The 13,864-nt window shown below is 39.6% G+C and overlaps 1 protein-coding gene across 1 annotated transcript in view; it reads left to right on the top strand.

The window, feature by feature from the left end:
* The window catches only part of Rnls (renalase, FAD dependent amine oxidase), a 231,629-nt gene that overhangs the window by 195,185 nt on the left and 22,580 nt on the right, over positions 1-13,864 (top strand). The window contains exon 6 of the mRNA XM_050159243.1: positions 12,262-12,437. Within this exon, the coding sequence (XP_050015200.1) occupies positions 12,262-12,437 (176 nt within the window). The remainder of the gene's footprint in view (positions 1-12,261; positions 12,438-13,864) is intronic.

Raw genomic sequence — 13,864 nt, 5'->3', positions numbered from 1 at the left:
CTTTATTTCATTTCATCGTGTGGGGTTTTCCAACATGTTTATAGTGAACCAAATGCCCATCAGAATGGTTATCTTATACAGAGCTGTTTAGAGGATATCCATGTGCCTTGTTAAACATAATCTATCCAAACATATGTAGCTTTGGATAACAAATATACATGTGCATTAGTTTTAAAACTTCCCTTCTAGAAGCCTTTATTTAAATTGGCAAATGCATACATCTACAGATTTGTTAGTGTTTGCTGACCTAGAATAAACAAGTTAAAGAGCCTTAAAATTTTTACAGAACTGAAATTAGTAGGTATGTTAGATTTTTAAAGATATATACACATATACAACAACAGTTAAAGAAAAAGAGGCCATGAATTTGAAAGCAGGCAAACTTGGGAGGGTTTGAAGGAAGGAAAGGGAAGGAGAAAACGATGTAATTTATGTTACAATTTTTGAAAAGCTAATCTCTCCTACCCAGTGATGGAAAATTTCCCGAGGGCCACACATGGCACTGGGGCTGTGCTGGTTTGGCTGTAAGCATTCATTGCTGTAGATCTGTACTGTCTGCTCACTGAGAACAGGCTTGCTTTATCTGTCCATACTCTATAGAAGATGAGGACTAAATTATCCCTTCTTCATCTATTGATTATCCAAACAGTCGACAGATAGCAAGTCCTTGCCACTTGCCGCATCCTGATATAGACATCGAAAATGTAAAATATAAAGCACAGATGTAAAACAACAACAAAATTTCCTCAAACATGAAAGAAAAAAACAGCACTGAACAACAATAAACACGGTTTTATGAGAAACTTTCTTCAGCTGCAGAAAATTAACCCCTTCTGAGGTTTGGGTGTTGGTGAAGGACACGGGGAAACTCCCAGACGCCAGGTGAAGTTCTTCCAGAGAGCTGTCATCTGCATTTCCACTGCACCCACTTCCTTCCTAGATGCACTTAGCTCACAGACTCACACATGCAGTGTGTCACCTTTATGTGTCGAGTTGTTGGGTCTCCATTTAAAACAGCTGGAGCCCACAGATTGGTGTACTGGCTTTTCTGAGTACTCTGCATGAGGGAGCTTGTGCTCTAAATGTGCAAATCACTGCCGGATATAACACATTTTAAAAACAGGTATTTTGATACTTTGCTGTATAAAATAAGTTTTAGAGGGAATTTAAAGATGGTCTTGTGTTTTAGGGTTTCTATTGCTGTAAAGAGACCATGACCATGGCAACACTTACAAAGGAACATTTAATTGTGGTAGCTCGCTTACAGTTCAGAGGTTCAGTCCATTATCATCATTGTGGGACATTTTGGCACGCAGGCAGACATGGTGCTGGAGAAGTACCTGAGAGTCTCACATCTTGCAGGTAACAGGAAGTGATCTGTAACACTGGGCAGTATTTTTGAGCATGTAAGAGATACCCCAAAGCCTGCCTCCCCAGTGAGACACTTCCTCCAAAAAGACCACACCTCCTAGTAGTGCCATTCCCTTTGAGAAACATTTTCTTTCAAACTACCACATTGTGAATACTTTATTTTACTAAAAATAATTAGAAATTTTACCTAGTTAGTACCTCAGACGAATTAATTAGTTAACTTAAAATGCTAAGATGTTATTTAAAAGTGTGTCATTTATCCCTTTGGGACAAGAAATATGAATATATGAATGTAAAACTATAGAGAAAAAGTTGCAAGGTGTTTTGGGAAGTTGGACAGCATTAGCCTTGTACATTGTTGAACTAATTCCCAATTGCCAAGTGCAATTAACTCAATTAAATCCAGATTTCAGCTACAGTAACAACAAAAAGAAAATGTACCACAAATAGGCACTGATTTATAAATTCATGTACTGCTCAGTCTACAGAGAAGACAAATAGTATTTTCACACAATGCAATAACTGTTGTTTGAGAGCACCTTCTCCCTGTATTTATTAGTGCCTGATATGAATGGAGTAAGGAACGTCACCACCTCAGTAATTCCAGTTCTCTGAAATGAAGTCCAGCTTGATCAATGGGGGAAGGCAGTATTGTTTGTTTGTTTTGAGCATTTACTGTGCTCCAAGCCCCAAACTTCTCACTTTACATGACTTTAATCTGCATAGTAATCCTCGGCTTTGTCACCAAGACAAAGAACAGTGATCACTGGGGAAAAGAATGCAAATTCAGTTTACATGTGGAAACACTATTCAGAAGTAACCTGCTGAACTAAAACTAAAATAAATGCCAGGGCACATTAGCCAGGGGACTAGGACTCCTCGAAAGAATGTGGAGACAGAGACTTGGAAGCTCCAGTGTGAAGGAGGACAATCAGCAGTGTCTAAAATGCTTCTAATGTTTTTACTCTTCTTTTAACTTTCCTTATTTTTTATTTATGTGTTTGGGGGTTTGCTGTCAGACAATGGTCTTTTATTCTGTCCCAAGAATTGGCCAGTAGCCAGGCAGGAAGTATAGGTGGGGGCGACCAGGCAGGAAGTAGAGGCAGGGCATGGAGAATAGGAGAATTCTGGGAAGAGGAAACCGTCAGTCTGCAGTCGTCACCCAGCCACAGAGGAAGCCAGACACAGAGCAAGCAAGAAAAAGGTACCAAGCCACATGGCTAGCACAGACAAGAAGTATGGGCTAATATAAGTTATAAAGGTTAATAAGAAGCCTGAACTAATGTGCCAATCAATTTATAATTAATGTGAATCTCTGTGTGTTTCTTTGGGGCTGAACAGCTACAGGACCAGGTGAGACAGAAACCTCAGTCAACAGGTATTTGCCTGCTTGTCTGTCTGTCTGTGTATCTTCTGTCTGATGCCCTCCAAGGCCAAAAGAGGACCTTGGATTCCATAGAACTTGAGTCACAGGTTTCTTAGAATTGTTGGTTGCCATGTGGATGATGGGAATCGAACCCGGCTCCTCTGGAAAAACAGCCATTGTTCTTAACCACTGAACCATCTCTTCAGTTCCAGTGTGCTTCCTATACCTTGATTCAGCAATCTACTTTTAGGGAATTTGCCCTACAGGTAGCTGAACAAAAGTGCCTGAAAGAGAAAAGAAACTGTCTGTTTTGACTCCTGTGACTGACAAACTGTCTTAGACTTACACATCATTTATTAATAACAAATTGCTTCCAGTTCTGGAAACTGAGAAGTGTGAGATCAAGACACAAGACACTTGAATATATGGCAGGGACTCTTCCCATCTCAGACACTGTCATTCATACCTCCTTTCTCACACTGTGCCAGAGGTAAACAAGCTCCTTTTTTTTTTTCTTTTTCTTTTGTTTGTTTGTTTTTTAAGAGAGGGTTTCATCATGTATCTCTGGCTGTCATGGAACTCACTCTGTAGACCAGGCTCACCTGGAACTCACAGAGATCTGATCCGCCTGCCTCTGCCTCCCTGAGTGCTGGGACTGAAGGTGTGTGCCATAACACCTGGCTAACAAACTCCTTTATAAGGGCACTGAGGCCTCTCACAGAATTTGCTCTATGACCCCTACAATTGACCCTCCCAATACTGTCATGCTGGAGCTTAGTTTTCAGTGCATGAACTTAAGGGCAGACATTCAGTCTCTGGAAGAATAAACATGATCGTTGCAAAATTGTTTGTAAAAATAGCAAACTGTGAAAAAAAAAGTCCATCTGTAAGAGATTAAAAAGTAAACTCCAGTAATCCCAATATTATTAAACTACATAGATGGCAGTGAAATGATAGGAAGCTCCGTAATATTTTTTGTGTGTACATATCCAGTTTGAAAACAATTGCAGTAGTTGGCCTAATTTCCATTTTAAACTGTGAGTAAGTGTTCAGGGTCACGGGTAGAATATTTCTGAAAGGGAACCTGAGGAACCATTGAGCAGCGTAGCTATCGTTGAATGATGGAGCTGCCAGGTCTTGAGACAAAACGTTGCTCATCACTTTTCCCTGTTAACTGTGTTTGCTTAACTTTTTATAGTGTTACCATTTAGTCAAAAGCTTTTTAAGATCAAAGATAACCCCATTCTACTTTCTCTTACAATATTAGAGATTTTGATTTTGCTTAAAAATAGCATTTCAAAAATATGTGGGGCCCAACCAGTTCTGCTGCTGTTTTCTGTCATAAGCATCAGAGCATGCTATTGAACACCCCACTGTAGAGACACAGCAACATGACCAGCTGAGTCATCCTGCCAGGGAGGGAGGAGACAATGTTTCTGATGTAGTTTCAACTAATGGCCTTCAGATCTGGACAGAGCAGAAAGAAGGACCCAAGGCATCCATGCTAAATGAATCATATATTATTTCTTAAGACAGAAGTTGATTGTGCAGAGTGTTCCCAATAAATGTTAGAGACAACCTTCTATAGGAAAGAGAGCAAAATGGCAGTGAATGTCAGCTGCATTTCCGTAATTTAAAAGACTGCCATTTCGAGCCTTATCATTTCCCCTTTCATGACGGGCGTTTTATCTTTAAAAGGGAAGTTAAGACTTCTCAGGTAATCTTCATTTCTGATTGCCTGCCGACAAGAAACACAATTTCCCTACTCATTTATCTTTAAGAATCTTTGTTGGCCATTTGCTTTCTCCTATCACTTCTTTGGAAATTGTTACATTTGTTTTTTAAAGGAAGCTGTCCATTCTTTTCTCTTCTTCTGTTTTGACTGGACACTTAAACTGGTTGCTGTTACTGATTAATATGGACAGATTCTGTCTCTAGAGAAGCAACATGGAAGAAAAAAATCAATCTTTTCTTCCAAAAGATAGTGAAACAAAATGAAACAGGTAAAGAGGAAGCCCATAAAGCCATCTTTTCTCTGTGCCTTGTCCTTTGAAGAAGCCCTTAATCCCTGAACTTTGCATTTCTGTTAAACCCATGAGCTTATGTTGGATTGATATAAATACTTGCCATAGAAATCCCTGCAGTAGACAAAGTTGAAGGTACTGAACTTGTCTGGGATGTGATTTGGTAAGCGTCAGCCAAATTCTAGTATTTGGTTGATACTTTTTAAAGCAAATAAACCCTGAAAGGGATCCCTCTGTTTCTGATTTGGACCAACAGTAGGCACAGAAAAACAGCACATTGCCAAGAGACAGGATGCCAAGAAAGAATGCTGTATGTATTATTTGACTTGTTAGACAAGCAGGGAGGAGAGAGAGAGACCTCAGAGCCCGTGTCAGTCTGCTGGAGTCCCTGTTCCTGTCCTTCTCTTCTTCATTTCCTCTGTCATTCACTCCTCAAGGAGGAAGTAGAGCTTACATGGAGGTTCCAGACAAGGTTGGCTTCCTCTCTATCAGAGTTGGTGGTGGAGTCCCTGGGCTGAATAGAAGAGAGCTACATTGTGAAGGAAAGCACTTCCAGCAAGAGGAGAAGGCTGGTTGACAGTTCCACTCCAGTGGAGAGAGGGAAATTTGCCAACGTGTGACTCTTGGCTTGCTTTGTAGTGTTTCAAACAAGTTCACACGGGTGTGTTCCCCAGGGCTCACTGTCTTATACCACGAGTGTGCTTCCACTTAGTGAATAATGGTGCCACAACAACATTCATTGTGCATGCTTCGTCCTTTCCTCCCCGAATGTACCCTCCTGAAATGTTTCCATGTGTCTTGAGGTGCCAGTAAAGTAGAATCATCGTCACCCATTACCTTTTCTTCTTGGTCCACAGCTGTGTCTGCCACTTCCTAAGTTGCTTTAGTCCTCTGTTTGTCTCTCAGAGATAAAATCAGAGACGGCTTTTGGGGGACCCAATCTCTGTCCCTTGCTACTGACAGAAATAAAATCTACCAGATAAAAAGCCTTTGTTGCATTTGTATGTGAGTAAGAATTTCAACTTTTAGTGCAAAGAGAAAAATTTGGGGACATGAATCCTGAGTGACCTAAGAATGAACATCCCACACAGATTTCAAAATAGGAAATCAGAAATGAGAAGAAGTGGAAAGAGACTGTAGAGTTGATTTTTCCACGCATCCAGGTTTCCAGGCAATAGTAAATGCATTCTTTCACATTTTTATGCAATTCACTGTTTCAATCACATAATTTCCCCTTCTTATTTGTAAGTCACTTGTCCATTTTTATCTTATTGCAATGACCAGGACAATATTAAATACTAATGTTGTTTTAAAGAATTGTTGCTTGTAATATTACTATAAGAGTCTACATTATTTCATTTTAAAATTCAATTAAAACAGTCAACAAGATATTCTGTCTCATCTTGATAAAGTCTGCTTTTTCATGTTATCCTGTATTTCTCATAAATTTACATTAAAGGACAATGGATGTCTCTACTATAAATTGGGATCATCACACTTCACTTAATTGTACCTATCAACATGATATATTGTAGTAGATAAATCACTGGAAAAATCTGTATGGTTCTTGGTGCAGTTTGTTCAACACTGGTGATCTCATTCATGTTAGGCAAGTGCTCTTTCACTGAACAATACACTCAAATATTTTCTTAATGAGAGACAGAAACTGATTTTGTGGCCTGGGCTTGCTGTGAGCACCCAGTCTTTCTGCTTCAGCTTCCTGACAGATTAGCAAACATCATGAGTTTTCTCCATAATCATATGGAAGAATATGTATGTGTACTTGTATCTGTAAATGTGGTGTGTGTGGTGTATGAAATCAACATTACAGTAGTTTTGTCATTTGGCTAAAAAAAATTAAAAACAAAAATAAGCTGAGATATGGGGAAACTAGTGAACTGATGACCAAATCAGAAACAAATGTATTTAGAACTTAGCATAGAGAGATCAAAATAGGAATATCTAAAATGGACTCGAGATATAAGGATAGGATGAGGGTCTCAAATGTGTTTAGTTGGATTCCCATGAAAGTTAAATAGAAAGTACAGAGAGGAGAAAATGCTGGGAGAACCAGAAGCTGGAGATAAAGCTGAGTCATTGTATTCTGTTTTTGTTTTTTCTTTTTTGTTTTTCTCTAGCTTTGGTGCCGGTCCCGGAACTAGCTCTTGTAGACCAGGCTGGCCTCGATCTCCCAGTGATCCGCCTGCCTCTGCCTCCCAAATGCTGGGATTAAAGGCGTGGGCCACAACCGCCCAGCCAAGTCATTGTATTCTGAAAACCCAGTGAGTTCATAGAAACTCAGTGAGTTTATAGAAAAGTAAACAAAAAATTCAAACTTCAGAAGATCTGAATTCAAACTTCAGGAGATCTGAGTCAAACTGAAAAACCCCAAGGCCATCAAAGAAAAATTACATGCAATGGCCTGAAATCAAATTAAGGATTGATTTCTAGATGCTAACCTACATTGGAATCACAGCTGTAAAACCATGGTGACTCCCCGGGTTCATTGCTGTTTACCAGCCTGCTTCACAAAGGAGGAGGATGACTATCCTGGGGAATCAAAACCTCAGAGTGACGGCCTCCAGGGAGAAGGGCATCATTTAAGGAACTTTAAAATACGATATTTTGGGGAAGAGAAAATAAGCCATGTGGGAGATCTGCTATCCACAAAAGGAACTTGGATGCATGTGAACAAACTGGCAGTGTTGGACAAAGCTAAAGAGAACTAATCCTGGGCGATGGGAACACATAAATCAGAGCTGAGCTCAAGTATTTTGAGAATCTGCTATTATTCAGAAAAGGATAAATATGTTGACTTGCTTTTTTTTGTTGTTGTTTTGTTTGACAGGGTTTCTCTGTGGTTTTGGAGCCTGTCCTGGAACTAGCTCTTGTAGACCAGGCTGGTCTCGAACTCACAGAGATCCGCCTGCCTCTCCCTCCCAAGTGCTGGGATTAAAGGCGTGCGCCACCACTGCTTGGCTGTTGACTTGCTTTTAACTTTAAAGATAATATGGATATTTAAGTGTACAAATATCTCTTACAGTCATACATAAACATGTAAACTTCCAAACTAGGGGAAAATAGAAAATATAGGAATAGGAAAGACACCAGTCTTTTCCAATGTATTTTTTAAAAAATATCGAGGAACTCAAGTCTCTCACCCTTCATTCAGTGAAAATCTGAGGCACTATTACTCACTAATTTTCTTAGGTATCTTTAAAAGCATTCCAAGATTTAATCATTTTGTTCAAACTCTCAATATAGAGATCTCTGTTATGATGGCCTACAAATGGAAAACTAAATGTGGTTTCTATCACTTTATCAAAACAACCCTTTCTTTTATGCAGAGTTTAAAAATTAGAATTATAAGCAGAACCATATTTTCCTATCACAAATTATGTGTTCATTACCCTGACCTATTGATATTGAAATGCTTTCATCTATCTAACTAAAAAAAAAAAAAGGAAAAGAGAAAAAGCAGAAGATACCTGAAGACCAACACCCAGGATTGTTTTTGACCACACACATACATGTATGCCCACATGTACACAAAAGCTAATTCAACACCAAAAATTTTATATTCAAAATTGAATATAACATTTGAGACGATAAACTATGTATGAGGTCATTTGACAAATTTTAATGCAATATCTAGATCACATTTTACCAATACAATTTAGTTCAGTTGTTCCTTTCTTTATTAACTTTTTAGGTAGCTTGCAAAATAAAGATTTTATCATGATAGTGTCACATATACATATCACTGCATAGCTTTTGTTGACCTTTGTTGACCCTGTTATTGCCTTCCCCATCCTATCTCCTCCATTCTTGCTAGTCCACTGTCTTACCTAGCAAAAGTCCCTTTATGTATTCTAGTAACATGTGTGTGTGTTTACCCATGTCTTCCATCTGCATTTGAAAGAAAACATGTAAGATTTTGTTTTTTTCCTCCATTGTCATCTCTAGTCTCTCCCATTCAGATATAAATTCTAATAACATGTTTGCTACTCATTGTGATTTTCTGTGTGTTTTCTTTTTTTCACTCTAGATTCTAAAGTTGTCTTTTAGTTTGGGAGGTTGGAGTCATTTTCTTTTAAACTTTTTTTTAATTTATTAGATTTTTTTAAAAAAATATACCAAGGGGCTGGAGAGATGGCTCAGTGGTTAAGAGCATTGCCTGTTCTTCCAAAGGTCCTGAGTTCAATTCCCGGCAACCACATGGTGGCTCACAACCATCTGTAATGAGGTCTGGTGCCCTCTTCTGGCCTGCAGGCATACACACAGACAGAATATTGTATACATAATAAATAAATAAATATTAAAAAAATATACCAATCCAAGTTCTTACTCCTTCCCCTCCTCCCATTTCCTCCACACATCCTCCCTCCCCACCCCCCAGCCAATCTTCATAGAAGGTAAGGCATATTGTTTTGTGGAAGGTCCAAGGCCCTCCCTACTATATCTAGGCTGAGCAATGTATACATCCAAAGATAATAGGATTCCAAGAAGCCAGTACAAGCAGTAGGGATAAATCCTGGTGACACTACCAGCGGCCCCTCAGTCTGCCCCAGCAATTCAACTGTCAACAAAATTCAGAGTGACTAGTTTGGTCCTGTGCTTGTTCCTTCCCAGTCTCGCTGGAGTTGGTGAGATTCTATTAGCTCAGGTAGACTGTTTCAGTGGGTGAACCAATCATGGTCTTGACCTCTTTGCTCATATTCTCTTTCCTTCCACTCTTCAACTGGACTTTGGGAGCTCAGTCCAGTGCTCTGCTATGGGTCTCTGCCTCTGTTTCCATCAGTTGCTAGATGAAGGTTCTATGGTGATATTTAAGATATTCATCAGTCTGACTACAGGGCAAGTCAAGATCGGGGCCCCTCTCCTCTATTGCTTATGGTCTTTGCTGGGGTCATCCTGTGGATTCCTGGGAATTTCTCTAGAGCCAGGCTCGTGCTAACCCTATAATGGCTCCCTCAATCAAGATGTCCCTTTTCTTCTTCTCATCTCTGTCCTTTCTCCATCTCAACTATCCCATTCTCTCAAGTTTTTGTCAACCCCCCCTACTTCCCTCCTCTTCCCCTTCTACCCTTTTTGTCCCCCCCCCACCCCCATGCTCCCAATTTTGTCAGGTGATCTTGTCTGTTTCCAATTTCCAGGTGGATCTATATGTTTTTCTTAGAGTTCACCTTATTACTTAGCTTCTCTAGGATCATGAACTATAGGCTCAATGTCCTTTGTTTATACTTAGTATCCACTTATGAGAGAGTACATACCTTATTCATCTTTTGGGGGCCTGGGTTACCTCAATCAGGATAGTGTTAGTCTAAACATTAATATAAATTCTCAAAATTTGTTCAATCTCAAGAATAAAAAGTAACCAGGTTGTTCTCTATTCTATAATTATGTAAGAACCATTTCGATTTGAGTTTTAAGATTCCTTTTTGCATTGCTCTCCTGGCTGGAGATGGCTGTCGTAAATGGGCAAAACTTGTCATGCACCACTACCAGTCTCCGTGAGTAGACAAGAGCACTTCCCTCTTGATGCTCAGCGCATTTCTAGCATTTGTGTTCCCTTAAAGTCTGCCAGTAAGAGCAAGCAGAGCTCTATTCTCCTGCTTCCCAACACCGCTGCGGTAGCTTTCTGTCTCTAGAAAGATTTGGTACCACATAATGGAGAATGGTATTGCACCCTCCACTGTGAACAAGCTTCATGAGTATTTTAACTGATATAAAATAGTTAGAAACTGGCATATAAATAACACCTGCTGTCTTGGGTATTCTCCTGTTGTGATAAAATACCTTCCCAAATGAATTTGAGTAAGAGAGAGCTGGTTCTGGCTCACAGTTCGGGGTGCAGTCCATCATAGTGAGGAAGTCCTGGCAGCAGGAGATTGAAGCCGCTGGTCACATTCCATCAGGAGCAGGAAGCAGAGAACAGTAACTGCAGGTGCACACACAGCCCTCACCTTTTAAACCATCAAACCTCAAAGGCAGCATGCCAAGGGTTTCCTACTGTGGGAGCTTCCCCTGAAGGAACTTGCAGTTTTGCACTGATGAGTCTCTCCCTCTGCGCGGTGTCAGCGAAGTCTGCACTCACAGGATAAGGGCTCAGCATTCCCAGGGATGTCTCCTCAGCTGCTTAATGATGTTGTCCCCATTACAGTGAGGTGAACAGTGGACTAACGGTAGACGATCTGATTCACCATGGCACTTAGAACACAGTGTCTCCATTCATATCCCAACCTCATTGTGATAGGTACATGTGGGATCTGATGAAAACACTGACTGTGCTTTCAAAGGTTTGTAGCATTTTGAGACTATCCCTTGTGGTTATCTCTAAAGTCTTGAGCTGTGTGAACTAGGGAGACAAAGTACTTTTATTAAAAATAATTCATGGCTATAGTTTGAGCAACGCCTAGGAATATTGCCCTTTTAGCTGATTTATTGCCTTCATCCTATATCTTTTATGAAGCATCTATTTTGTATGTTGTTTTAGCTACATAATAAACCTAGGCAGGTACAAGCTTAAAAAAAATAAATCTCTAAAATGTAGAGACACTAGCTGGGCATACGCCAAGTGGTTGGTTTATGCCATTCAACCTTTGATTTCTGTGTATAGAAGTGAATTGATATAGTTCAAATAGTATGACCTCTTATAATACAAAATTAGAGACATTTAGAATCAAGTTGCCAATCTGTCAGTGCCATATGGCGTCAGTATTATTTAAACCAAACTCAGGTTAACATTCTTTCCAAGATTATATTTTCTAATGGCTTAGATGCCTAAATATCTTTAACTTCATGCCTTATTGGCTACCGTATCTTCTTCTAAATGTGGGCATCTACACATGTTTTGTAATCATTAAAATACAGTGAAATAAAATTCAGTGACAAATAAAAATGGGGGGTTATAATAGATGGGACTGACTTTTATTCTGTTTTCAGCTGAAAGATAAGTGTAGCAGCACAGCCATGCTCTCGCCTGGGCTACATCACAACCCTCACATACACACAAAAGATACAAGAAATAATATTAGGAAGAAAGTTCTCATTTCAAAGAGATAATTTCTTTTTCAAAGTGGTAAACATAATGTACAATTGTTATAATTTTAGAAAACTATTTTGCAATCTTCCTAACATAAATATCTTTCAGAACATCTATTTCATTCTCAGAACTTACGAAAAAAGAACATATATGATATAATATATAAAAGACTTACAATTTAATAGTAAGAGAAGATAAAAATACCAATAAATGTAGCTGTACCCAGAGCAGAAGGTTCTTGTCTCTTCACGTTTCTTAGAAAGACATGAGCTCTTGTTTGCTAAAGCATCTTCAACCTACCTTCCTCTCCAGGAGAGCTGAGGCTGCTTCAGAACCAGGCTGACATATGCTAAGCCATTAGTCTGCTTTTCACTTTCTAGCTGTGGATTCAAACACGGGCCTGTGCTTCCAGGCTCCTGTGCCCTAAGACCCATCCTTCTGTCCTCTCACTACAGAGTCATCGGAATTTGGCCCATCCCTGGTGATCCATACCACTGTCCCATTTGGAGTTACGCACTTGGAGCGCAGTGAGGAGGACGTGCAGGAGTTAATCAGCCAGCAGCTGGAAGCCATTCTGCCGGGTTTGCCTCAGCCGGTTGCTACCAAGTGCCAGAAGTGGAGATATTCGCAGGTAATCAGAGAAGAGAGTGGCAGAATGGAGGCGTTTTCCGGGTCAACTGTTTTCTAGCAAAACTGATGTCACTTTGTGTTCCTCACCATTCTCTAACAGGAGAAATGAATGGTGGCATCTTTAAGGTTAATCCGGGTTTGTCATCCACACGTGTAATTTCCACAGGTGCCAGAGTCCCGCTACTTCTCAATGAGATGCCCATGGCACTTTTACCAGTTTTGCCCACAACCCAGCACATCCTGAAATTCTGGGTTTCCTATGCAGGCAAGAAAGCTTCTACATCCAAAGGCAGCTCTGCGGATCTTCCTAATTGGCACCGTGGCTGCATGGGAGCCATTTTATCTACCCAGATTTTTTTAAGTCTGTCACTTTAACACTATGTGCATAGGTAGTTGCCAGCATTTTTTTTTTTATTGAGTTTTTACTTCAGTTTGAGTGGTGACAGCGGAGGCCTTTCGTGAGTAAGTCTAGAATACCGAACTGAGCTGCCTTCCAGGGTAAGCTAACCCTGCTTATCATTCTTCTTAATACAGAGTAAATCTTGACTTAAACACACACACACACACTTTTACTAGAGTTGGAATACTGTCACAGAAATGTCTTTGGATCTGTAAACTCAGCTGGGAAGTCATGTGGGGGTCAATGACGCAAAGGTCGGATAGAGTGAAGATGAAAAGACACAGAGACTTGCGTTTTCCCCCAGGGTTTCTGAGGCCATTGATTAGCAGATTTGTGAGTGCTTATTGGTTATCCAAGCTGTAAAACCTTCAGAAAAAAGTGGTGTTATGGGAAATCGCAGCAGATTTTGTATGTTTTAAAGAGCTTTCCAAATTAGAGGAAATAGTAAATTACTCACTAAAATATTGCAGCAGGTCTGTGTTTACCCATATCTTCTCAAGTTAAATTATACAGTGAACCTTAGGGGAAAATATTTACTTAAGCATGTCATGGTCACTTTAGAAGACTTTGCCCTTTCCTTTTAAGAGTGCTGGAAAAAAATCTCAATAACTAGTGTCTCTAAATGATATTTAACGCAATTTTAGGTTGACTTGAAAAGGAAAACGGAGAAAGAATCTTGGGATAGTTTGAAGCTGGGTGTATTGTACATAACTCGTTTTGCCTATTGCAAATCTTCCTGTGAAAGTAGTTTGTGAAGTTTCTTTTTCTGCTTTTCTCATAAACAATTTACTAATTGGCTAAAAAAAATGGCTTTTGAAATCTACTCATTTCTTACAAGTTGATAGCCTTCTAAAAGTAGACTTGTCCTGATCACACGAAAGGTTGTACAATATCACAAAACTTAATAAGAGATTATTTTTGAACGTCATGCATATCTGAACTCTAACAATGGCTCTAATTGCAATTTGGGTGTTGAAATCATTCCACTGTACTTATAAATCTGTAGACTTGGAAGCTACACTGACTGC

This window comes from Alexandromys fortis, unplaced genomic scaffold, assembly GCF_014885135.2.
Source record: "Alexandromys fortis isolate MF-2015 unplaced genomic scaffold, M_Fortis_MF-2015_v1.1 scaffold_10, whole genome shotgun sequence".
NCBI classification, from domain to species: Eukaryota; Metazoa; Chordata; class Mammalia; order Rodentia; family Cricetidae; genus Alexandromys; species Alexandromys fortis.
This window is presented reverse-complemented; position numbering and strand designations above follow the sequence as displayed.